The 23247-nt window shown below is 37.7% G+C and overlaps 1 protein-coding gene across 10 annotated transcripts; it reads left to right on the forward strand.

The window, feature by feature from the left end:
- The first annotated feature begins 43 nt into the window (after positions 1-43).
- map2k4b (mitogen-activated protein kinase kinase 4b) lies at positions 44-22237 on the forward strand. Of its 10 annotated transcripts, none has more exons than XM_061228700.1 (13): positions 44-237; positions 1261-1296; positions 2033-2068; positions 12319-12421; positions 14029-14203; positions 14576-14695; positions 15035-15154; positions 15603-15654; positions 16537-16664; positions 18673-18750; positions 19195-19343; positions 19718-19763; positions 20226-22237. In XM_061228700.1, exons 1-13 carry the CDS (start codon positions 105-107, stop codon positions 20340-20342), a joined length of 1293 nt encoding a protein of 430 aa, XP_061084684.1. In that variant the 5' UTR covers positions 44-104; the 3' UTR covers positions 20343-22237. The 10 variants fall into 10 exon arrangements, with proteins under 10 accessions (XP_061084684.1, XP_061084692.1, XP_061084698.1 ...); XM_061228708.1 differs by lacking the exon at positions 2033-2068 and adding an exon at positions 7088-7120; XM_061228739.1 differs by having other exon boundaries at positions 133-237; positions 1896-2068.
- Positions 22238-23247: the final 1010 nt, after the last annotated feature.

Consider the following 23247-nt stretch of genomic DNA (forward strand, 5'->3'; position numbering starts at 1 on the left):
GTGCTATAAAGATTCCTGTAGGTGTCCTGGCTTGAGAGGGTGAAGTTGCTCACTCCCCTGCATTGCAGCCAAGCGCCGCTGCCTGCTGACATAAACGCACAACAATGGCGACTCCCAGCCCCAGCACCAATTCAACAACCTCCTCCAGCAATAACAGCAATAACGCAGGATCTACATTAACATCACACCACCACCAATCCCAGTCACAACACATAACGACTGTGAGCAGCATGCAGGGTAAGAGCAGGAAAAAAAACTATTTTTTTATTTTATTTTTTTACATTTGGTCAGAATACTGGAGAACATGATTGGTAAAGTTGCTAGCTACCCTTACTTGCATCGTAACGGTGCAGTTTGCATTTCCTTATGTTATGGGCGACGTTATACTAAGCTAGGCCTCGGTGTTTAGAATTTTTATAGTTATTAATCTCCGCTGTGATTATGTAAAGATGGAGGATCGTGAGAGACACGTGGGTTTGAAAATTAAATGTTCAATTCACTGGATATGCGTGTTTTTATTGCCAAGTTTCCACTGACATGTACTAGCTAGCTACATCCATACTGACCTGTGCTAGCAATTTAACTAAGCCAAGTTCTAGCTAAATATCTATGAGTACGAGTTTCTATGTAACTGCATAAATTGTTTTATTATTGTCATTATTTGCCAGTGATGTATTTAAAACATGACGACCTTATGATTAAAAATTAAAATGTTCAGAGAAACTAGCTAGCTGGGCAGCTAGGTGAAAGCATGAAAGAGTTAGCCTGCAACATAGCTAAGGGTTTATAGCACAATGCATACATCTTCGCTAGTCATCTGGCTTTAACTTATTTGTTGGTATAACTAGGATGGTTTGATTTGTATTTAGCTATATTACACCATCTCACAACCCGTAGTCCAGTCGAGACCAAGCTAAATATTGTTGTATGTGTAGCTTATATTTGGCTAACGTTGTGAACTTAGGCTAGCTATAGCTATTTTGAGGAGTTGTGTGAAAGATGTTGACGAATAACGTTACTGTCCATGCTAACGTTACGTGGTTAACTGAGACTGCACGGATTTACATCTCCACTCAGTAAATAGAGGTCGGAATGATTGTTTATTACACAAAAAACCCTGAACATACCTCTAATGCACATTCAACAAGCTTACGTGCCTCAGATGTAGCTATTCTTGGAACGCTATGATGATACGTTATGTCTCGGATGTTTCGGACTGTTGCATTGTAAGCATGTTGTTGTGTTATTTAAACCTTGCAGAAACCAACACGTGCTGGAGATGTCAGAATGAAACAGGTACTCTTAATCATTTTATAGGAATGCAAAAATAGCTTAGTATATTGTAAAAAAAAAAAAAAAAAAAAAAAAATCATAAGTTCATGTCATGTTTTCTAAATCCACAGACAGCGTTAAACATTTAATGGTTTACTGTCCAAAAATTAAACTATTCAGCTTGTCGTTGTAATATGCAGCAGTGGTGATATATAATTAAGTTAGCAACACATTTGTTTAAAAAAATAGGTTGATACATGTCTGTAATTGCGGATAACTAATGGACAAACCCAGAGAGTAGCTTTGCATGACATGCTAAGTGATAGTATTGTGTTTTATTTCCCATTAGTTTAGATTGTGGTAAGATGGACAAAACATTCACAATTTTTTTGTCATTGGAATGCTTCTATGCCTTTTTCATTTTAATTGCTTAGTGGTATTGTATGTAAATTTGCATGACTGTCTCTCATGGAAGATTAGATTGTATATTGTAACATCATCTAAAATGACCTGATTAGGTAAAGATACGAAAGGCCCGGTTAACATGACTCCTGACGGTCTGTTCCATCTCTTAAGAAGTAATATCCTCCTAAGACGCAGCAATTCATTTTTGTCCCTTGTAGGGGACATGAGTCTCTGGCCTTAATCTCAAGAACCCTATATTCTACTATTCTGTGTAGAGGACAACCTGAGCTTAGTGATATCACATTTGTTGGGGTATAACCGTGACAACACATGCCCTGTCTCTTCAAAATGTCAGCCATCTCAACCAGCACATTTTATGGGCACAAGAGAGGTAAGTCATTCAAATTATGCAGATATGGTGTTTCTGAAGCTAATATTCAGTTTGTTTTTTGTAAAGAAGTGTGCTAACTACAGTTTAGTTGGTGTTCAGTGGTGTGTAATAAATGTAACCCTCTGAATATTACACCTTTTGGCAATGTCCTTTGTGGTCCTTAGAGGACTTCCTAACTATTTTTTTCCACCTGATTTGTATAATACCTCAGGAGACAGGGCACTGACTGTGGCAGAGAGAATTTTGCAGAAAATTTGTGAGGGTGACTCAGACATAGAGTTGTCAGATGGTGAGGATGAAGAAGGACAGGTTGCAGTAGAGGAGGCTGAGAGTTCAGAGGAAGAGGCTGAGGATGAGGAAGAAGAAAATGATGACACCTTCCATGGCCCATTTTGGGTCAGAAGTAACATGTAAGCTAGGGTTCTGAGATATATTAATTTAATATTGTTTTCAAGAAAGGATTTTTTTTAACCATTCAGCTGTAGATTTTCAACAAAACATTCATATTTTCTGCATTTTCATAGCTGTATACTTTCAGTGTTCAAATGCATTTTATATTGTCTCCTGTACTGCACATACTTGACTCTTTTTTATTTCTTTATTTAAGATTCATCCCTGTGGTAGAGGAGAGTACACTGCGGGATGACACTGCCCAAAGCCACAGGAAATGGAGGCCTTGGAAGTACTTTGAGCAGTACATTGATGTCAAAATGTTTGAAGAAATGTCTGCACTCACAAACCAGCGGGAGGTGCTAGTCACTGGGGCCAGCCTCAACACCACTCCAGAGGAAATAAAAACATTTATTGGAGTGTCTCTGTACGTAGCCTGTCTCGGATACCCAAGAATTACAATGTATTGGGCAGCCAGGACTAGGGTTCCCGTCATTGCAGACTCTATGACGAGAGATCGTTTCTTCAAGATTAGAAATTCACTAAAAGTCACAAATGATCTCATTGTCTCTGAGGAAGAAAAAAAGAATGATATCCTTTGGAGAGTGAGGCCTGTACTGAACAGAGTACAGCAAGGCTGCCTCAATCTGCCAAGACCGGGGAAGGTGTCCATAGGTGAACACATGATCCCCTTTACCAGCCCGTGTCCTGTACATCAGTTTATTTCTGGCAAGCCAAGTCTGACTGGATTGAAAGTTTTTGTCCTTGTCAGTCCAAATGGTTTGGTGTTGGACTTTGAAGTTTACAGGGGCAAGAGCACATTCCAAGATCAGCAATTGGGAATCAGAGGAAATGCAGTTTTTCAATTGTCAGAGTCTGTTCCTAGAGGAACCCACTTGTATTTTGATAGGTACTTCACCTCGATTAAATTACTCGATGCCCTACAGCTGAATGGTCTACCGGCAACAGGACCCATTAGGAAAAATATGATCCCTGCAGAGTGCAAGGCAAAGCGGACCAAGGATTATAAGCTGCCAGAGAAAGCAAGAGGAGCTTCTGAAATGTTCATCAGAAAACCTGTGAGGATTGCTGTGACAAAGTGGCTGGACAACAAACCAGTTTTCATGGCCTCCACAGTCCATGGAATAGAACCACAGGATAACTGCATTAGGTGGTCTAGCAAAGAGAAGTCTCATGTGAGTGTTCTCAGGCCTGCCGTTGTGGCTGAATATTACCGCAACACAGGAGGAGTGAATCTGTGTGATCGAATGATTGGCTCCTACCACATGTCAAGCCACACAAAGAAATGGACGGTCTGCACAATGCTCCATTTTGTTGATCTGTCTGTCACTAACAGCTGGATTCAGTACAGGGCAGACAGTCAGGCTTCTGGGAGAGAGAGAAAGGAGATACTCCAGTATCTTGACTTTAAGCTTCTCTTGGCTGAGGAGATGATTACCCAGGCACAATCTTGTGAAAGTCGTCAAATTGATGAGGTGATGAGCAGTGATGATGAAGCATATACTCCTCCATGCAAGAGAAGACATGTTCAGCCACAGCCTACTGACAGTGTGAGAAAGTATGGATCAGTACATTTGCCAAAGATGGTGGAGGCAACTAATGCATCACGATGCAGAAGACCAGGATGCAATGGGAAGACTTTTGTGAAGTGTGTCAAATGCAACATGTTTCTATGTGTGTCCAAGAAAAAAGACTGCTTCCTTGAGTATCATTCCTGAACATTCCACTGCTTGATATGACAACAAAATGATGTAAAAGAGGTCCAGCTGAAAAGGTTGAAGATGTTTTGACCGTTGAGGAGATGCAAGTTTTTGTTCATTGCATTCGTCTCAAAAACAAACTGTTTAAAAATCAATCTACTATGTTTAAATGTGCAATGTCATACCATCTGACCCCTGTCCACTGCAAGGGACATTCAATAAAAATGAAATAAAAAGCAATATTTGAAAATACTGTTGTAATACTTTGTAACATATTTTTGTCATCCTAGACACTTGTATTATATCAAAATGGACATTCTTAAACTTTCTTTATGCTGGGTCACAGGAGGATTTGTAGGTGGCCACATACACTCAGTGAGCATTTTACTAGGTAGACCTGTACACCAACTTGTTAATGTAAGTATTTAATCGACTAATCGTGTTCAAACCTCATTATTAGTTCATCAGGACTTCAAGATATAATGTCAGATTCAAAAGTACATGGTTTTATCACTATCCGGGAAATAGAATCATCATTTGCAGTGTGCAATGTTTCGTATTCTTGTCTTGGGTGTCGACGCTTAGTTGATTCCATTGTTATGAGCAGTGTATAGGCTTAACTCATGGTTGGAATATATATATATATATATATATATATATATATATATATATATATATATATATCCCACCCTGTATTGTATATTGTGAGAAGTGTAATCTTATGATATATCTGATATACCAACTTAATTGTATGCAAGAAAAGGCATTTTGTGATCTGCTTAGGTGAAGCATTTCAAATGTTACCATTGATGTCTACGGTTCATATTCTTCTGCACTCAACCGCTATTGCTATGTATTTTAACGATTAGGCTATCATTTGTTCTGCTGCTATTCACATGCTTGTGTGATGCAACCTACAATAAATATTATTACTTGACATCATTAAATTATACTGTCACGTTTGATATTTGAATCGCCTTGCTTTCTTGTGTGAAACAAGCACAATTGAACTAAAAGTCGTTTCATCTGTATTATACATCTCATTCATCTACACAATTAAACTGCTTTTCTTTTGCCCCTATATTGCACCTTAATAGTATGTGCACTAACTGAAGATATGTTCATTAAATGCTGATACAGAACATATAGGACACCATAATGTTTGGGACAAAATGCTTCATAGGTGTTTCTGATGAGTCAGGCCTGTTTAAATGCTTCTTGCACAAGGAATCTCTCAGTATCTTGTTTTGATTCTTGGCTTTTGATTACCTTTGGAGTCTTATTGGCATTTGTCAACATGAGGACCAGACTTCTGCCAGTCAAAGTCAAGGAAGCCATTATGAGGCTGCAAAATAAGGCTGAACATAGAGAGAATGGAAGATTTCAATTTAAAATTTAATTTAGTCTTGGGCTAGGCTTCATATATGACCGTGAAACGGGCCCTTCCCATTTGCTTGTGCACGGGTCGGTAATCACAGTTTCCGCCACAGTTTGTCAGTGACACAGTGAATCAGTGACACAATTAATAATATATAGATTATTGTAGGTTAATTAGTGTAGGTTATGAAACAAACCGTGGAATATTATGTATTTAGAGTGACTAAATTTAACATGTTTTATAAGCACTTGCTGTCGTTCCCATGTCCTTCTACATAAAAACATTTTCATCAAGCTGTAAAAGATAGGAATTATGTTGGGCGGAAGAGAACTGGAGCATGTTACTTCTTGCCCACTATAATCATATAACTGTATGGGATGAGCCCAACAGGTTAAACTGCATTGCTGCCACAAAACCTGGCAAATTCAGTAAATGTTATGCAAGTCACGTGAGGTTTTTTGATTGACTTTGATAGACTTTGATATACTTTCGATGTATTTTGGGGGCAAAAAATACTTTTTAAGACAATAGTACAATACATATTTTAGGAGCTGACTTGATACGGCCAACTTGTTTGGATTATCTTTTAAAAAAAGAATGACTACTTCTGCTCATGCTTTATTGGAGTTCACTAATCAACTTGGTTGTCTTTGTTTCATAATTTTATGTTTGAATTTTTTGCAAGCTGCCGTTCAAATCCAAAAATAGACCACACTACACTCCTGCATTTGTCCAATAACTCATTTCTTCACTCTTCACGCACGTTTTAAATCAATTAAATATAAAATAAAAAAGGTCAATCAAGATGGATATCAAGATGGTGCTTATGTAACCCAAGAAAAACTAGCCAATGTTTTACTGGAACAAAACCATGTGTGTCTCACGGTTGCCATCTCGTGTTCATAGTATCATAGTGACACAGGCCTGTACAATTAAACTTAGTGCTTGTCTCAGAAGACTGTCCAAAAGACGCTTTACAGAGTAACAGAAGGGAAGAAAAAAGTTGAAATAGCAGCTCTAAGCCCCCAAATAGCATATGAGGTAAATAACTCCCTAGTGGTGAGAAAAAACTCCGTGATGGGAAGAACTCTCAGGAACCCAGTGATAGGGGGTTAAATACATTTAATCGACATAACATTACATGCAGTTGGGATATACTGTAGCTTTGCCAACTTGATTGTAACCAGTTTGTATCGATGTATATGTAGCGAGTGTTAGGCTACTGTGTCAAACTTGGCCATGCAAACACTACCTATTTGAAAATGGATATTTGCATGGGGCATTTCAACATACTGTATTTCAATAAAAGGAGATAAGGGCATTTTATCATGTGCTTCCATAATAATAATAATAAAAAGTTTTTTACAGCTGAAAATGGAAGCGATTCACTTGAATGGCCTTGTTTTATGGTATACATTATACTGCACTACAATTTGTGGTTTGTGCTATCTTATTGCCAACTTTCCTGTAACAAGCAAGCTGTGTGGAAAAACAAAAAGTTACATTTTTAATGTTTTCTTTCCACCTCAGGGTTTCAGATAAACCTGTCTGGAGTTCCCCAAAGTAAGCCAAGTATTTTATGTTCTACCAAACCTTCTGTGTTTCCGTTTGACAGTCTGGTATGGGGGAGTCTGTCCACTATTGTTCCTGACTAATCCAAGGTGGAGTGGTTGGCGAGCTTCCATTTACATTGGGGCATAAAGCAAATCTTCACTGCTTATGGTACTTACGGTGCTTAGATAATTCTCCACACTATCAATGCTCCTGCTTCCAATTGATCTTTTCTATTTTATTTGAGTACCAATCCTTCTGAGCATTATGCAAAACACCTTTTCCCTAAAGTATCGTAATGGAAGCTCTACCAGACTTTTTGCACTACCTTCAAGTACTAATAACCAAGTGAGACTGTTCACATTATGTTCTTTATATAAAGGAAGCAGTTACAGTTTTTTGCATGGGTTGCTCTTCATTTTAATGTTGATAATAAAATGGTGATTATTTTATTATATTTTTAGTTGTAGTTTTATATTGCATATATACACTTAATTCCTTGAAGGCATTGACATGAACAGTATGTTTTCTTGGCTACAAATTTCATGTTCTTTATCATTTCAATGAATTCAATAATTACATATTTGCTGTATCTTTTTGGTGGTGACTGTGTGGCAGGTATAGGAGATTAGCATCTCTCTCTGCAAACAGTGAATTGCATCTGTTGACAATCTTCTTAGGCATCCCAAAGATGCCAATTTGACATACTGTGCTAAAGGACTATAACATATAAAGAAAATATGTGCATTTGATTGCCATGCATGGCAAAAGGTTTGTGTATTTGTGGATAATTATTGGAATTCCAAAAGTGGCAGCGTGAAATGTTTGATGAGTTTTGGGTAGACTAGTCTCTTTAGTAGAAATAATGTAATTTACTTGTGTTGCAGAAAGTAGTGCATGTTGGTAGATGTTATCTATATGGCAATGCATGAATGAAGCCACTTATTTACATAACTTTATTTGATACACTGATACACTGGAAACCTGTGTCAATGTTCACTTCTGCCCAATACCTTGTTTGACTACTTGTATTTGTTATTCTAAAAACTGCTCAGGCCCCTTCTGGACGCGGACCTTTTTTTTATTTCTGTGCTATATCTGAAAAGCATTTGTCCAATACACTGAACTCATATACTCTATGATCCAATCTATTGTATCCCAAATTCCGTTTTTTACATTAGCTGGCTGGCCATGATGTCCCACAACACAGAACTACTGTTTAAATTCTTGGGAGATTCTACTGGCTTATTTCCTCTCCTGGAGAGGGAGGTCATGCCTAAATCAAAAAGACTCCTGGACTTTCAGAAAACTTGAGAAGTCTGATAAAAATAAAAGCCACAATTAATTGATGTGTTTATGAGTATGTGTGCTACACAGAATTGTGCCTCCAGGCAGGCTAAATAACTGAAATCCACTCTTGTTACAGTAGCTAGTGATGGCTAACTATAACTAAATACAAACACAAGTAATGTCAGTTAAATAGTACAATTTGTACAAACATTCATCAGCATTCATCAAAATGCGGAAGTTGGGTTGGTTGGTATGGCAGCCAAAAATGGCGGCCATCTTTGCATGGATGGCCTGGTGTGGACTTTGATGAGAAGAGAGAGATGAACGCTAGGCAAAACAAACATCTTCCAACTTTCAAAAAAATAATATTGAAAAGATGCATTCAATAAATGATCCTTACTCTCGGCTAGGTTTTGCAGTAGATATTTGTTCTCACGTCTGTACAATATAGGTAAGATTATCCACCACACCAAACATAACAATTACATTTCAGCCATAATAACGTATGATTTATAAGATTTGGCTAAAAATGAGCAGATGTGGGATGAAGTGTGTCATTTAAAACATCTGTGTGTAGCACAGACAACCTTTTCTCTCAGCATCACTCTTCAATTCAAATGGAGAAATGAGAAATGTTGTTAAGACTGAAACTGAGACACTGTGAATTATGTGATGTGTTCGCATTGACTAAACAATTTTGGCAACATCATAAGCCCTGGATCCAGACCACAAATTGCTGTGTCTGCATTGTCATTTTCTTTTTCTGCTGAGAAAGCAAGTACGCAGATCTGGTGATTCGCGGGGTCTGAATGATCCAGGACATTTCTGGTTCCTTGAAACTCTTGACTCATTCAACTGTTGTTACTTGATATTGTTTAATAACAAAACAAATTATCTGTGTTCATCGCTGGCTTTAGTTTAGGTAAATTGCTTGATATACTTATTCTGATATCTTTTTCTTCGTATTACATTGTTGGAAGCAATCAGAATGTGAATGCACATTTGAAGTACTGAGAAATTCAGAGTGAAATGTCCATACACCTTAAGATGGCAGAGTTCTGTGGAATGAAAATTAGAGGATGGTGACATAACCCCTTAGGAGTCATATGAGCTTGATATTTCCCCTGTGTGATCTATGACCAGGGTCTCTTATGCAGGAAGCTAATTATGTCTGAGACTATGAGCTCACTGTTTTCAGTCCCTCTTGGACTTTACCGGTTACATTTAGGAGAAGGTAAAATGTTATGAGTCAGTGCTGCTCCCATGTTGGCTGGCAGATCATTATCTCACACTGGAAAAAGAACATTGGAGGAAAGATGACAAAATTAAGATTTAGAGAACAACATTAAAAGTTCATGGAGTATGTTAGGCGATGCATTAATTTAGATAATACAGCACAGGTACTGTAGCAGTAAGCAAGAACAGGAACTTACAACGGATTAGTGTAGGAGTGAGTTAAAAGTACTGATCTGAGAAGGGAGCAGCTACAAAACCTTCCGAGACAGAGAAGTAAAAAAAAAAAAAGTGAACTACAGACAAAGGCCAATGCAAAGAGAATGTAGCTAATTTTATAAAAATTGTGTAAGGCCAAGCAGCAGGAATAAGTCAAAGAAGAAATATGGAGAGAGTATGATAGGGAGGAGTCTGGCCAAACTTGGTTTTAACAGATAGGGAAGAGGGTGATGTGCCCTTGACAGGGCTGAACTGAAGGGGATGGAGCAGGCAGTAATAAACCAAGGTCCAAAATGTGGAAAGGTTTGGTTTAAGATGTGGGTTTTGTGAAAGTTTGTCATGTCTTGGATGATGACACCCCCACTCCCACATTCCCTTCATAATGTCCCTAATGGATGTTGTGTTGCCAGTAATGATAAAGTAATGCTACATCAGCGCAGTGTGTCCTAAAAAAAAAAAGAAAAAAGGGGGGGGGGGGGGGGAGGTGGTAGTCATAAATGTTTTGGCTGCTGTATGACTGTAGGAAATAATACTAATAGGCTTTTGCTGTTGTCGCAAATAAACCATTTCCAGTAAAATAAATGTATCCGATAAATCATAAGAATAACAAGTAGTTGTATTCCTTGTTTGTTTTTCCAACATTTTTTGGTGTCAATCTAAGCCTTTAAACTCTGCTTTATGTATTGCGGTCGAATTTACTCTGACTGGCTATGACCGCTTCTCAATATCTGCAACACATAGGCTATAACATACGATTTAGTGCAGTATTACATTAAACAGTGCAGTATTAAATCCAGTGACCATGCTCCATGTAGGGACCAATGACATAGGTAAGGGCAGGTTTGAGGTTCTGCAGGACACATTCTTGGAAGTAGCAGAAAAGATTATGTGCAGAACCTCCACCGCAGGGGTGAGCTGCACTCACGTGATGGGCTGCACCTGAACCGGAGCTGAACTTTTGCACTCGGTCAGCGTATGCTTAGGGTAGCACAGGATTATTTCAAGAACTTTGGGGGCAGGGAGGAGAGAGTGAAATGGGTAGGGAGTTGCAGACTGACCAGACAGATGCGGTATGCGATATAATGGTAAAAAAAATTTTAAGACAAATTTTGGTGATGGTGGCTTGGGGCAGCAGGAAGTGTGAGAACAGGAGAGGATGTATAGAAGCAACAGTCTGAAATGTCTTTAAATGACAGTAAAAAAAATAGTATAACAAATAAGGTATGAAGTATAGAAGTATAAAATACAGGCTGAGGCTGTTTTTAAGAGTGGGGGCTAATTTAAATGCGAAGTTCTACATGTGGGAAAAAATAACATACGGACAAAATTGGAATGTGCTCAAGTTGGAAAAGACTTGGTCTGCATTTAAGCGCTGTACAATTTATGCTTCTCAGTCACCCATTCACACACACAGTCACACATCAACGGCGATTGACTGCCATGCAAGGCACCAACCAGCTCATCAGGAACATTTAGGGGTTAGGTGTCTAACTCAGGGCACTTCGACACACCCTGGGCGGGATTGAACTGGCAACCCTCCGACTGCCACATTACTGCTCAATGTACTGCTCAAAGGCCAACAGGATGTTGGGATACATAGCCAGTATTTAGTATAAATGTAAGGAAGTTCTGGGGGCTGTAGTACAGTAAAGAAATAGAGGCACTGGAAAAGGTAAAAAAGATGACAACCAGAATGATTCCAAGTATAAATGATAAAAGTTATCAGGAATGACTCAAGTTGCTTAATCTCTTAAAACATAGTTAAAGGAGACTTTGGGGAGATTTGAGGCTTTTAAATTCATTAGAGGGATTAACTAAGTGAACTACAGGCGATTATTCAGGGTGAGTTCGGTTAGAAGAACGAGGGGGCGTAAATGGAAATTGACAGAATAAAGTATTTCTTCACACAGAGAGTGGGCACTGTGTGGAATAGCTTGCCAGGACATGTAGTGGAGGCAGAAACTCTGAAGGTTTTCAAGACCAGCCTTGATACAGTGTTTGATACAATCTAGCTTTTAGACAAACTGAGTAGTTCACTTTAGTGGCGAGCATTGCTGGGCTGAATGGCCTATTCTCATCATTATGTTATAACATAACATACTTAAATACTCTGTATGTCGTCTTATCTTTGCATTTGTTTCTGTTTTGTTTTACATACTGTACACTCCTTAAAATGATCATTGGCTGTATAAAGAGTGTATACTATAGCGCGCTGCACATGATCTCAAAATTCACAATCCAAAAGTGTTTGTTTTTGGCTTGCATCCTCATGTTCCAACCGTACTTGTTTTTTTGAGCTCAGTTCAACTTACCACATTCTAATTTCCTGTGACCATTTTAGTTGGCTGCATATAAATAATTGCATTTTCTCAGTGTCCTGCTTGCTGTGCACAGTAGCAGTAGAGGAATGGGTGCATCCTTTGGACAAACTTACTTTTTGTGAATGATTCTCCCTTTCTCCCTCTCAGGTAAACGCAAAGCACTGAAGTTAAATTTTGCCAATCCAACAATTAAACCAACTACAAGATTCACTCTCAGCACATCTGGACCTCCTTTCCAGAACCCGCATATGTAAGTAGCGATCTGATTGCGGGACGTCATTGAGGTCCTGGCCCTGATGGATAGTTACTTGAGTGTTGGGTCTACAAGAACCACTTAGAAGGACTCGTGCATGGTCTCCAGCAGAAGCACCAGCCCTTGGTGCAGTTCTAAGCCTCTTGGTTCAGTGTTGAATCCTGCCTGGCAGTATCAGATGCGAGCATTAGTCCCACAGGGTGATAAATAATTGCCTGTAGGTGTCACCTCTGACTGCTGTTATGACCGTTAGGAAATCATAACATAAGGGACACACACCAGTTTAAGGAATAACAAAAAAAAATTGCATTTATTTAGTCAGTCAAACAAAGTTCATGTCTGCGTGGGAGGAAGGACAAAAAAATCCCTCCTCGAACTGCAGGAATGGCAAGTAATTTAAGCACAAAGTGCACGAGGCGCAGGTGCTCATTGTTACCACTGATGATCCTCTCTTTCCCGTCCACTGGCCGACCTGAAAGATAAGCAAGAGAGAAAACCCAAAACGGTCGGAAACAGGAGGGTCGTCACACTGCCTTTCTACTGTTTATCTGCCCCAGCTTTGTAAGTTGCACAGTCATGCTCCATAGAGGCTACACAGCTTGGCTGGTGGACTGCCGTGTAAAAAAGTGGTGGTTGGCTCCCCACATTTCACAAGATGTCACAAGAATGGGACAGGCTCACAGTTGCAATTCAGCATTCTGATTTGGGGAATTAAGAGAAGTGTGGTTCAGAAGTTTATGAAATGGACAACCAAGGCTGCCGCTCATGGCTTTGAACTTATTTTATATTTCTGTAATTAGGTGTGAGCCAGAAGGTTCTCTCGTGGACAAAATGTATTTAAAAATGTGTATATGTGAAAATATGTCCACCATTTTGACTAAAACGAGAGTTAGTTTGGCTTGTGTATGGTTCATTTTTCTTGTGTGTGGATGTGCTCCACGGTCTGGTATCAAATCCGGACTTTGCCTGACATTGTCGTGACTGGCAGCTCTGTATGACAGCATCTGCTGGCTGCCAACTATAAGAAGAGCAACTTATTTTCACTATATGTGTTTAAATTAGCCTTTTCTCAAGTTTCTCACACTTGAATGCTTTGAACACAGATTCACAAAGAATGCCACAGCCTTCTGGTATGGGCATTATAACCTGAAAACTAGCCACGTTCAGGAGTGCTGCACAGAACACATTGTACAGTATTGTAGCTGTACACTGTACACAGTCACATTAAGATGGATAAAAACGTATGTGGTTTCAGGATGTGGGGGAATATTGCTGACAAGAAAAGGGTGTGCCATTGCATCCTATTAACCACATTTTGGGCAGAAATATTAACCACATTTTTAAGGCTGGTTCAATCAAAGTGCAGAATTCAGGGTAGTATTCATAGGACAGAAATCTCTTGATGCAGGGATTTATGTTACAGGAGGAAAGGTAATGACTATCCAGTTTTATCAGTCTTACTGCAAATTCTCCAATATTGTTGACTTAATGTTTTCCTCTGACTCAAAAACTATGGCACATCAAAAGAAATCTGAAAAATACATCTGTGTTGATGGTATCCTAATGTTTTCTCAATTTTGAGCCTGTCACCTATCCATCTCTAGAGAGAGGCTACGGACGCACAGTATTGAGTCTTCAGGAAAGCTGAAGATTTCTCCAGAGCAGCTTTGTGACTTCACTGCTGAGGACCTGAAAGATTTAGGAGAGATCGGGCGGGGCGCATATGGCTCTGTCAACAAGATGGTGCATAAACCCTCAGGCCTGATCATGGCTGTTAAGGTAATACATTTTATCTTTACTCTTCACTCATTATAAGAGATCATGCGCTACAAAAATATGCTGGAAAAAATGCTATTCTTGATCTAACACTCAAATCACGGTCTTTGAGGGCTGTGAACTGCTGATTTTCCACCCTCTTTTTATTATTCAACAAACAATCTTGAACAGAGCATTCAATCTTTTTTTCTCCCTGGTTTTCCACCCTCTCTTTACCATCAGGTATGAAGACAGTCAATCAATAGCAATAATTGTTCAATTAATTACCTGGGAATAAAGAAAATCATAGCTGGATTTTGATTAAGTTGATAGACAAACCATGGCTTGCTTAAACTTGCATTAAATGATAACCAATGTTTTGTGTCCCTGTCACAGAGGATTCGATCGACCGTGGATGAAAAGGAGCAGAAGCAGCTGCTAATGGACTTAGATGTGGTTATGAGGAGTAGCGATTGTCCATATATTGTTCAGTTTTATGGGGCTCTCTTCAGAGAGGTTAGCTAATATATTTTGTTCACTTGTCTTTGTTCTGTTATTGGTTCTAGCAATGTAAATGACATTAAATGTAATTTTAGTTTGTAGGGAAATTCTTTTTCAAAATAAGTATATATATATTTCTTTTTCTCAGAATAAATATGTTAATCTGTTTGTTTTGGATTTAACCATGTGTTAGAATTTTTTTAAAAGAGAGACTTACTAAATTTGTACAGAGTATTTGAATTCCTGGAATAAATAACAAAAAGTGTTTCTATTTATATTTTAAATATTGGAATGTATCAGACAGTTTTGTTCGATGTATATTCTTTTTCATATTATCTGTTTTCTCTCTTTCAGGGGGACTGTTGGATATGTATGGAACTTATGTCTACCTCATTTGACAAATTCTACAAATATGTATATTGTGCATTAGATGATGTGATTCCTGAGGAAATATTAGGCAAAATAACATTAACTGTGAGTAAATACTTGTCATTGAATTCTTCACAAAAAATAAAAGGTATATATATGTATATCATATGTGATGTATGTACACTCAGTGAACACTTTATTAGGTATTTATTAGACTTATTTTTTAAACTTATTTGTCTTCTGCTGCTGTAGCCTATCCACTTAAGAGGTTTGACACATTGTGTGTTCAGAGATGCTTTCTCACTGTTGTAATGTGTGGTTATTTGCTTTACAGTCATTATAATCAATACAAGGTCACATTTCTTCCCCATTCTGGCATTTGATCTGAAAAACAGCTGAACCTCTTGACCATGTCTGCATGCCTTTATACCTTTAGTTGCTGCCACATGATTGGCTGATTCAAGCCGGTGTACAGGTCTACCTAATAAAGTGCTCAGTGAGTGTATAATGTATCTGATATTCATGTGAATCTTCTATCCTTATTTAATTCCAGACTGTGAAAGCACTAAACCACTTAAAAGAAAACTTGAAAATAATTCACAGAGGTAAGTGGATTCATCTAAAAATATGATTAGTCCACTGACCAAAAAAGTTAACATCTTCAGTTAGCACTGGAGTCTCTAACATGAATGCTCAAGGTTACCTGCTGTATCCCACCTCAAACACATAACCTACTTTTAATATACTATTATGCCACTTGCAAAGTTTAAAAGAGCTGATTCTGATGTTAATGATCCTCAATCAAAATTAATGTTTTAATTTTTTTTTTTACGGTTGTATAAAATATACTATGCTTTAAATCATTTTAAACATTTGTTCTTAACTGTATGTACTTGTACAGTAATTAAGATATTAATTGGTTTCTGCAAACAACAAAAACTTGAAATGCTAGTAAGAGGTGAGGTTATTTTTCATTCTTTGTAATTAGCCTACCTGTCTTTGGTGTTTTTGTTTAGAATGTCATCTTCATAAATTGCTCATAGTAATTGGTGAATAATCTGACAGTGACAGAACATGTAGTGGTGTGGCTATTTAGTACTGGTTATCCAGCTATCTGTTCTAGCTCTGTGAATGTCTAGCTATTTGGTAAACTCTGCTGCCCATCAAGATTGGTGTTGGTCAGATAGAGTCTGAGAGAGAAGCATGTGTCAGTAAAAATCTGCAGTCATATTTCCTGTTGTACCAATGATTGCTGAAATATGGCTCAAGATGTCTACATTCTCTGTAGGTGTAACGTGATGGTAAAATGCCTTGGTTATGTTGGGTCTTGTTCCTTTTTGTGGTTAGGCACGTTGAGATGTAAGCTAAATAAATGTTGCTGATCATGTTAATGTTAGGCAGGAATTACAGTGAACAGTAAAACCCCAAGTAAGTACGTTATCAGGAACACTACTTTACTTTGTCCTGTTTTCATTTCCCCCTTCCAGACATCAAGCCATCCAACATTCTCATGGACAGGAACGGCAGCATTAAGCTCTGTGATTTTGGCATTAGCGGACAGCTTGTGGACTCCATTGCCAAAACCAGAGATGCAGGATGCAGGCCTTACATGGCAGTAAGTCAGCGGGGCATTTTTGGCGAGAAAGACATTCAGTTTTAAAAAAACGGGTCGAGGAACCTTCTGGCTCATATTGTATGCATTTTGGGTGGAATTGCACATAATGTTCTTAATGTTCTTAATGTTCTTGCAAATTCGCCAGCATCATTATTTCCAAGCAGGCCAAAACATGAAAAAGCTCGACTAGGTTGAGGAGCTAGTGTGTTCTCGTTGCGGATATTGGCTCTTTATACAGCATGGCTGTTCTTACTGGTGTGGTTTCAGTGCCATTAATGTTTGACATTGTTGAAGTGCCCCAAACTGCTGGCAGAACACTTGAGCTCGATGTCGTCATTCAAATAACTTTGTTTTTTGTTTTTTTCTCTGTGTGCGTGTTGAAGGGAGCTTGGAGTCCCCTCAGCCACCCGCCCCTTCGCTATTTTCCATTCTAAATTTGGTAGTGCTCTCGTGATGCAAGGCGTCTCCAGTGTTGAACATGGCATATTTGCATCTTTCAGAGTGAAGCGGTTTGGTCATCCCCAGGCTGTGATCTCAGAGCATAGGAATGTAGAGCACTCCTCGTCTAGTTTCACCTCTAGTGCTGTTCTTGATACTTTCTGTCTCCTGTCTTTTGATGCTTCCACTTTGACTTTCATCAGCATCTTGGATCTCTTCAACTAAATTTAATTTCTCAGTGACTCCTTTATCTATCTGCCTAGTTTAAAAGCTTCGACATTTTTTTTCTCTTATGCCTCAGATGAAACCCACAATTATGGAGCAAATATATACTTCTACAATACTATTAATCTGGCTTCATAGTACACGTGAATAAATACAGTTTTCAGAATGTTTCATTATTTTCACGGTGTTGCTAAATATATAAATTTAGCTGTACTTGTGTCGGTACTGAAGAGTTATCAGTGAGCCCTGCTCACTAGCAGCGGATGACATCACTGTCTAAATTCAGCTTATGAGTCAGCAGAAGGTTCATCCACTGCCCTCATTACGTGATTGTCGCCGCTTTGATCCAGTGAGATTGTGCTCAGAGCTTAGGCATTTCATTAACCATGTTCTGCGCTGCTGATGTCATTGTTATAGCAGTCTGGGCCCAGCTGTCACATCGCCTTCTACAGGGAGATTTCTCACTCACCCTCAGAGGCCTCTGCACAGTCCTTATGTACATATGGACATTTTTTCCTTCATGCCTACTTAATTCCTAGCATATTTCATATTTATAAAGAAAATCAAGTAAAAAATATCGTATTGAATACCTTTTACAATGTATTATTTGATCTGTGGTTGGGTCAAAAACATCTGCCTGATGAAAACATTTCTGGTTGTTAAGCCCATGGTAATTTTAATATGCTGCTTAAATCATGGATCATCTTGAAAAGAAAAGTAAATCACTTTTTTCCAAGGTAGTATCTGAATCAATGATTTGATAAAACCTTGTTGTTATATTGGTCCTCCTTTTTAGGGAAATGTGGCAGATGCTGTTATGTTATTGTAATATTATTTTTTAATTATTTAAAGGTTATTTGAAGTATCATGTATGACAGTATATCCTGGTCATATGGCTCTTGATTCATATAACTGTTATTCAGGATGTGACCGGTCAATACATACTTTATATTGTGAGGCTCGACAGAGTTCTAATTGGTTTAGTGAGTCATTCAATCAGATTGACTTTTATGATGTAGATCAGATGAATTGTATATCATTTGAGCTCACTGGATGTCCCCTCCTGACCTATAGCCTGACCTCTATCGCCCACAGTTACTCCAAGTCATCATGTGGAGCAGCTGTTTGTGCTGTCACTCGTGTGAAATGTTACATCCTATTGCCCAGAATTTTAATTTTCAAACAATAATATTGCTTTTCTCCCATTTTCCGAACAATAAAAAAATTAATTATCTCAATTCACCCTTATCCAGAAATGGTAGGAAGAAGGTTTGTCAATGTTAGTGGCAGTTTTTTCAGTCTGTTTAAATGCTCTGTATTAAATGGCCTTGTTTTGTTCTTTCAGCCTGAGAGAATAGACCCCAGTGCTTCCAGGCAAGGCTATGATGTCAGATCAGACGTGTGGAGTTTGGGAATCACACTTGTGAGTCACTGTCTATTACCCTTTCAGTTTCAAGATGAAGTATTTCAGGAACTTCAAAGAAACATTTTAATAGCCAAGAATATGAATTGATTTGCGTTTTGATACGTATATTGATTTCTTGTATAAGTCCAATGAATTTAATTGAATATAATATTGCGTCTGTCTTAATAGCCCTGTCATATAGCCTGCTAGAATTCATGCGTTTGTTTTTGAATATGCCATATAAACATTTTTACAAATAGGTTTGTAATCTGCTTATCTATATTTACAGATAGACATTTTTCTCCTACCATTAAATGAATAATTTAGGCCTCTTTTTCAAGAATCATCATTCATATGCCAATTACAGGGCTGTGTAGACTGCATGCAGCTTTGAATACCTTTGCTTCATGACAAGTCAAGTCGCACCCTAATCTTATGGTTGTGTGTCCCGTCTCTGTGCAGTATGAGCTGGCTACCGGGCGCTTCCCTTACCCCAAGTGGAACAGTGTTTTTGATCAGCTGACCCAGGTGGTGAGGGGCGACCCCCCACAGCTCAGCAATTCAGAGGAGAGGCAGTTTTCTCCTAAATTCATCAACTTCGTCAATCTGTGGTACGTGTCAATCATCGATCAATCAGTGAAAGCATTCAGAGAATTTAATTCAAAAAGCAACACAAACACCACAACACTTACATGTAGAAACAACTCGTTGGTTACATGTCTTTTGATCACAGTTGAAATCAGCAGCTGTCATGGGTCCAAAGGTTAACATTGTCATTGTCATGAGCATAATCAGACATTAACATTGTCATTAGCTTAATCAGAATAATGTCATTTCTAAGGCTATTCTAACATTATGAACTGATTGGGACAGATGTGTAATGTTAAATGCTGTCTGTCTCCTATGTGTTATGTTTTGTATATATATATATATATATATATATATATATATATATATATATATATTTTTTTTCATTCTTTTCAAGCCTTACAAAGGATGACTCAAAGAGGCCAAAGTACAGAGAGCTTTTGGTAAGTGTTTTTATTCATTACATAAATACAGGAATATTTTGTATGCTTTTCTCTCTTTTCTTCCCAATTTGGAATGTTAAATCATGTACTGTATCAGTGCTCTTTACAAATGTGTGCCCTTGCAAAGCATTGCTGCAACTTCTTATGCTACAGTTTAATTGGCTTGCACTGACATAACTTAGGTGAAGACACTTCATCTGCAGTTCAACAGGCAGACTTGTAGGCACCCAATCCAGCAGCAGGGGTCACTAGTGAGCAATTCCACTCTGTAATCCCAACTGATTATACCCTCCCATCCTTGGGCAATGCTAGAGAAGTTGTAAAATGCCTGCTGGAAACAGTCGGCAATGGCACAGTCGAGACTGTATTAGACATGAGTAGGTGCACATTATTTTGTGTTTTTTGACAATGCACATTAATATCTTAGCAGTGAAGAAGTAAAAAGTTTTGCTATGTTTCTAGAAACACCCGTTCATCTTGATGTATGAAGAACGGACCGTGGACGTTGCTAGCTACGTGTGTAAAATCCTGGATCAGATGCCCTCCTCCCCCAGCTCCCCCATGTTTGTGGATCTATAGTGAGCTGAGGTCTCAAAAACAAACACATGGTGTAAACATTTGTTTTAATGTGTACTGTGTTAAAAAAAAGAACATAATCCTTAACATCATGCACACCAAGCGTGGTGTTAAGTTCAACCATTTCTGTATCAGTGGTTGTCGTACTGTTGTTTTTTTTCTACATGAGGGGATGTTAGAAGATTGTGTGTAGATGGTATAGTCTTTAAATCAGGAATTATGTCCAGTGTTTTGGAAAATACATCTCGGTAAATATTAATTTGAATGTTCAATGTCTGCCTTAAATCCATAAGGTGAATCATATATTTTCACCTTACCAAATGTAAATTCTATTCAAATCAGTTGTGGAATATTATTTAGAAATTTTATTCAAAAAAGGATCAAAAACAAGTAGCTCACAAAATCATGATTGATATTATGGGACTATTTATGTAAAAAAAAAAAAAAAAAGTATATATTTACCTAAAAGTGATGTCAGCCAACATGTTACCAAAAATGTTCTTGGACAGAGAAACTAGAGGGTGAACGAAACACGAGGCATAAACTTGGGTGTATTTGCATTTGCAATATATGTTCAAATGTGGGATGCAAACACATGTACGCTTGCCTACAAAGTCATGGACAACTTTACACTTTGTAAATAAATAGGTATGCAAAATGTTGTCCAATTAAAAAATATATAGAATATGTAAAGTGGCTTTATTATGCAAAAAGTTTTGTATTTTCATTAGTATTTAGTGCATAAATATTTTTTTGAAATGTCCAAATCCTGTTTACCACAATAGAATATCCTCAGTGTTCACCATGTTCAGGCATTTTTCAGTGAGTGCAAATGTGTGCATATGTCCCTTTTCACTAATATGCTAGATTCTCACAGATCCCTTTTCCCTTTTTACAGCTGTAGCAGTGTACTCGGCATCTTTAGAGCGATGCAGCATGTTTTATTCCCTTTCTCCCTGAGGGTCTCTTTATGTGCGCTTTTACCTTGCCCTTCAAAGACAATAACTCACAATATGTCCGTTAATTTGAGCTCACAGTCACGAAACCATGCTGTGCTGGACACCAACTCATACTTGGCTCTTTCATTTGAACGTACTGTATGTTCAAAATTAGGGTTTCGAAAATGAAAAATAACCTTTATTTAGTCATCTTTTTAAATGCCAGGATGACTATTTGCATGCACCTGATCATATTCAGCATCATAATAGCAACCAATTTAGACGTGACTTACAATAGAACGTGTCAAAGTTGCGAGAGGAGTTGAGAAAATATGCTGTACCATTGCTTTTTTTCACTGTTGACTGCTTGTAAAAAAAATCATATGAACGTTGCCCTGGATTTAAATGATCTATATATACTGAACACGTTTTACTGTGGGGTTGTGGAAGATGAACATAATGGAAATTGTCTAGACAGTTTCTAATGTAGAATACAATAGTGTACAAATGTCAATTCATCATAATAATATTAAAATACTATTAAGGGTGGTGAGTATCACATTGTATCGGTATTAAGGAGTTAAGACATGTATAATGTTCACACATATAGTGTGAAGATCTCATATCTGTATGTTGTGAACTTTGATTGTTTCCTGTACTATAGAAAATGTATAAAATATAAAACAAGAACTAAAGATGTGCAGGGATTTTGCCTTCTATGTCCGTGAATGGGAGCCCAGGTAACGCAACACCTGAATTCAAAGAGGAATTGTACCCTATTTACTTCACATATTTAAGAAATTGTCAGTGGAATCTAAATGTTCATGTAGTAAAGATATGATATAGCATCTGCCTGCAGGTCAGTTGTAATACGGATGTGACCGTGACCTCGTCATTGTGTTCTGTAAGGTCTGGAAACAAAAGCAAAAAGTTCAATAAAACAAATCAATCTGCCAGAAATGAGACTCTTCATGTTGACATTATGGAAATGTTTATGCTGATTGAGGTGGTGGTGATGATGATGATGATGATGATAATAATGATAGAAATAATAACAATAATAATAATATATTATCATTGTCATTATTATTATTACCATCATAATTTAATGTAATTAATACAATACTCATTCTCTCAATGATTTACCTTTTGTTTTTGTGGGGAACTATCCTATCCTAGCATGGTAAAAAAGAAGAAAGGAAATTAGCCTCAGTCTGAAATCTACCTGCCCTCTGCACATCTGTGATTGTAATAGATTTAAATGAGGTTCATTTTCGGTCTACCTATGATTAGGATTGATAATAGCTGAATTTCCAAGGCCTAGAGGATCTGGCACAGGACCAGTGAGCATTTGTCATTAATTCTTATTTCTATTACATGCATTCTGTTTGTCTTATTTATTTATTTAATCTAATTTTTTTTATCACTTATGTACTTTAAATAAGGAAAATATTGAATATGGGCCAGTATATATGAATGTATACTGCTCTTTAAGTTAAGTTTAACTTTTTTTTTTTTTAAACATTACAATGCTTTTTTTATAAGTTCGAGCTGTTCACAGCTAGAGAAGTTATTTTCTGGTCAGTAGTAGTATACTTCATCCATTTACCTTGTCCATTTAGTCTAAAACAATTCAAACTTTAGAATTAAGCTTTAAGGATTAAATAGCTTTTGGTTGTCAAATCCATATGGTTTGGCTTTATTGTTGGAGACCAGTAAATCTAATAAACTGTTTTTATTACATTATAATGCCAATGGACTGCAACTTGTCTCTATTTCATTGTGATTTCTACTGAAATCCAATGCTTTCTCTAATGTCTCAGAGTAAAATAACTCAAGCATCCAAACACTGGGACGGTCAGTGAGTTTACAGCAGAACATCTTTTATCATTTAAAAAAAGGTTACTTGAGTAAGAGCAACGAGAGACTTATTAGTAGACTGTTATATTGAGCATAATTACTGGTTTTCA

Source organism: Conger conger, chromosome 2, assembly GCF_963514075.1.
Source record: "Conger conger chromosome 2, fConCon1.1, whole genome shotgun sequence".
NCBI classification, from domain to species: domain Eukaryota; kingdom Metazoa; phylum Chordata; class Actinopteri; order Anguilliformes; family Congridae; genus Conger; species Conger conger.